Below are 3,459 nucleotides of genomic sequence, written 5' to 3' on the forward strand. Positions count from 1 at the left end.
TTTGGTTTCTAAAATGTTCTGTTTCTGTCTCTGTGAAACTAGTTTTTATTGAAGGAAAGAAGGGTTAGGGTTAGGGTTAAACATCGATACAACAGCTTATTCCCTTTGGATGGTTGTGTATGAAGTGTAACATTCACCTGAGTTGCCTTCAACACTACGAAACAATAATCTGTTGTCAAGGGAAAGTTTTAACTTCCTACTTAATGTTTCACAACTAAAATAAGACAGATCTCAGGGAAACAGTCACAGATCTCACAAAAACAGAAATTCAGCAAAGGCTCTCCTAACAAGACTGGACTGATACAGCACCACAACAGTTGTGTATCAGAAGCCATAACTGAACCTGAACTCACTGGTGCAGTGTCAAGGAAGAGATTAACCGTTCTCTTTTCTAATCAGAACCAATAAAAGGTGCAATTCAAACATGTTAACCACAAAGTACAGCAGATGTGATCACTGAAGCGTTATCAGCCTTTCAAATCCTGTCTATCCTGTCGATGCCTCGAAACTAGTTAAGATAAAAAACACTGTAGTTTTATGTTGAATGTCCCACGGTGCATGCAGTCTTACCTGTCGAAATCAAAGACTCTCCCCGTGTTCTCGTTAGTGGTTTAGTCCAAGCAGCATAGTGCTTCCCACCCCATCCACCTTTCATCTGCAACAAGCTACAAGTAGCTCCCAACCTAAAGGGAGGAGGCAAAGGGAAAGCCCAGCTCCTCCCCTCACTGAGAGCAAAGTTCAACTTCCTGGTGTGCAGGATGGTGGGACAGACTGTTGATTCAAGTGCTGAGAAAAGTCGCTGTAAAAGGATAGGAGTGGGCTTACAAAGGGATGTTCTTCCTAGCGGTTATAGTATACCTGGCTGGCTCAGGGAGCAGCACTGAGGAGACAAAGAAACTGGTTCTGCAACTTACCTGGCAGATCACAGCAGAGCTGCCTGAGCTTTGAATGAATGAATGAACTTAACCTACCTACACAGGTAGAAGAGTGCCTTGTAGCAACTTGTACAGTGGGTCATTACAGCTGCTGTGTAAACATTGGGTTTGGAGCAGCAATTTCAACACTGAAGTAAATGCACATTTTAGAGGTGCATTTAAAAGGTTTTTGACATAATTAAAATTGTTTTAATAATATTGGTCTGATGTTAAGACATCATTGTGTTAAACAAGCATGATTAAAAGTCATTTAAAATGCCATGTTGGGAAATAAAATATGCATATAGTATGATTGAAGAAGTAACTTCATGGATAAAATATTAAATATCCTGAAAACTAACTTTATTCGCTTAGTTGTAAGTGAGCTTGTAATGCCTCCCCAGGCCAGAGAGTGGCACTGTGACTTAAGAGATTGAAGACATTGTCGGGCAGTTTTGTGTCTTTTCAGGGCTTCAACTTCCTATTTGTTTTCTCTTTCAACGTTCAACGATACTGGATTTTGCTACATGAAATTGTAACAATAATTACGATGGAATATTAGTACATATTCCGACCATGCACACTAGGGACTAGACTAATGTTTTACTGGACGGACAGCCTGCTGTCAAACTGAAATTATCTCTTGTTTTCTTGGTTGTTAGTTTATAATGCCGCTCGCTCCTGCAAACCAATCCCAGTTGATTCGGTCCAGTCAAAAGGACGAATATTATCAAACCTTCCTGAGAAACAACGCCAACGAAGCTTTCCAAACACTTGCTGGTAAGTTTGTTCAAATTGAACACACCGGGAAATTAGCTATCGTCTTCTTTACTTTTAACATGTAGAGCAAGCTAGGTGCAGTCTCGCCGCAAAACTCCTGCAGACTGATTACAAAAAGTAACTGTCCACTTTCCAGCCTCTCATAAATGTATTGTTATAAATGCTGCTTGTTCTGGTTGAATGCAGACTTGAAGAGTAAAATATATTAATTACTGAAAACGGGGTTCTAACTGTTAAAGCGCTGTAAAATGAAACACATAGGCTACTAGTATAGTTGGTGTCAACGTAATACCTCTGCACTGCTGGCTAATTTTCATTAGTAACGCTTTCAATTCAATATTCACTAACTACTATTTTCAAGGAAAAGATTAACTGGTTATCATCACAATAAAACGTGTTGTTTGTCAGAGTGATAAATCAACCATTTGTTATATGAAGCTGTGTAACTGTAAATTACATTCTCAAAGTTTGTTGAGCTTTGTGTAGGATCCAAACGATGGCTGGACTGGAGGAGAGAGATAGAGCTGCTGTCAGACCTCGCATACTATGGTTTAACCACATTCTCAGGTGACCAAACCAACATGAAATCTAACTTTACGTATGTTTAATTAGATTAGTTGTGACTAGTTCATAATTATTTGTGTCTTTCTCTTCCCCAGGTTACCAAACCCTGGGCGAGGAGTACGTCCACATCGTCCAGGTGGATCCCACTGAACAGCGAATCCCCTCTCGGGCCAGACGAAGCCTTTTGTCCTCTTCCACTCCTTCTTTCCTTACCTATTGGACAAGGTCCTGGTGTCCCTGGAGAATGAGCTGGAGTGTGGGCAGGAGTGGCGCAGTGATGTGAGGCAGCGGCAGACGGCGTCCCGGCTGTGGAGCCTGGAGTCTTGTCTGAGGCAATGGATGCAGAGGGCAGTGGGGCTGTTTTCGGAGCCCCAGAGGAAAGCGTGCCTGCCGGCCGTGTTTGTCCTCCGTCAGGGTCTGACCCTCCTGCACCGACTCCACGTGGCTCTGTTCTACATCAGCGGCTCTTTCTACCACCTGTCCAAGAGAGTGGCTGGTATCTGCTATGTAGGTAATTATTATTTTATTTTTTTATAGATATATGTATATATATATATATATGTATAGTAATTTCTATATCTATATATATATATATGATATGATATATATATATATATATCTCTCTATATTCTATTTTATCTGTTTGTATCTGTATATGTATCTGTGTCTGTGTGTGAGGTGGTTTTATGTGTATGTGTCTTCTGGGTGTGTCTATCTTGTGTGTATATCTGTATTAGTATATATCTATTGTGTGATATATATATATATGTGATATATGTATGTGTATATATGTGTGTGTATATATGTGTAATATATCTGTGGGTATTATTATATATATATATATATAGATAGAGAGAGTGGGTGGGGTAGAGAGAGAGATAGAGATAGAAGAGAGAGAGAGAGAGAGATGAGAGAGAGAATGAGAGAGAGAGAGAGAGAGATGGAGGGGGGGGGGGGGGGGATATAGAGATAGAGAGAATGGGGAGAGAGGGGGAGAGGAGAGAGATAGAGGAGACACGAGTATAGATATGGGGGGGGAGAGAGGGGGAGAGGGGGGGGAGAGAGAGATGGAGGGGGAGAGAGGGGGAGGGGGAGAAGGGTGAGAGAGAGAGAGAGAGAGAGATATGACAAGAGAGAGAGAAGAGAAGAGAGAAAGAGAGAGAGACAGAGATGAAGAGAGAGAGAGAACACAGAGAGAGAG

The 3,459-nt window shown here is 41.4% G+C and overlaps 1 protein-coding gene across 1 annotated transcript in view; it reads left to right on the plus strand.

Moving 5' to 3' along the window:
• The first annotated feature begins 1,356 nt into the window (after positions 1–1,356).
• LOC115011415 (peroxisome biogenesis factor 10) overlaps positions 1,357–3,459 on the plus strand; it is a 12,985-nt gene continuing 10,882 nt past the window's right edge. The window contains 4 exon segments of the mRNA XM_029436615.1: positions 1,357–1,694; positions 2,181–2,261; positions 2,354–2,440; positions 2,443–2,765. Coding sequence (XP_029292475.1) covers positions 1,583–1,694; positions 2,181–2,261; positions 2,354–2,440; positions 2,443–2,765 — 603 coding nt within the window. The 5' untranslated portion in view covers positions 1,357–1,582.

Source organism: Cottoperca gobio, chromosome 7, assembly GCF_900634415.1.
Source record: "Cottoperca gobio chromosome 7, fCotGob3.1, whole genome shotgun sequence".
NCBI lineage: Eukaryota > Metazoa > Chordata > Actinopteri > Perciformes > Bovichtidae > Cottoperca > Cottoperca gobio.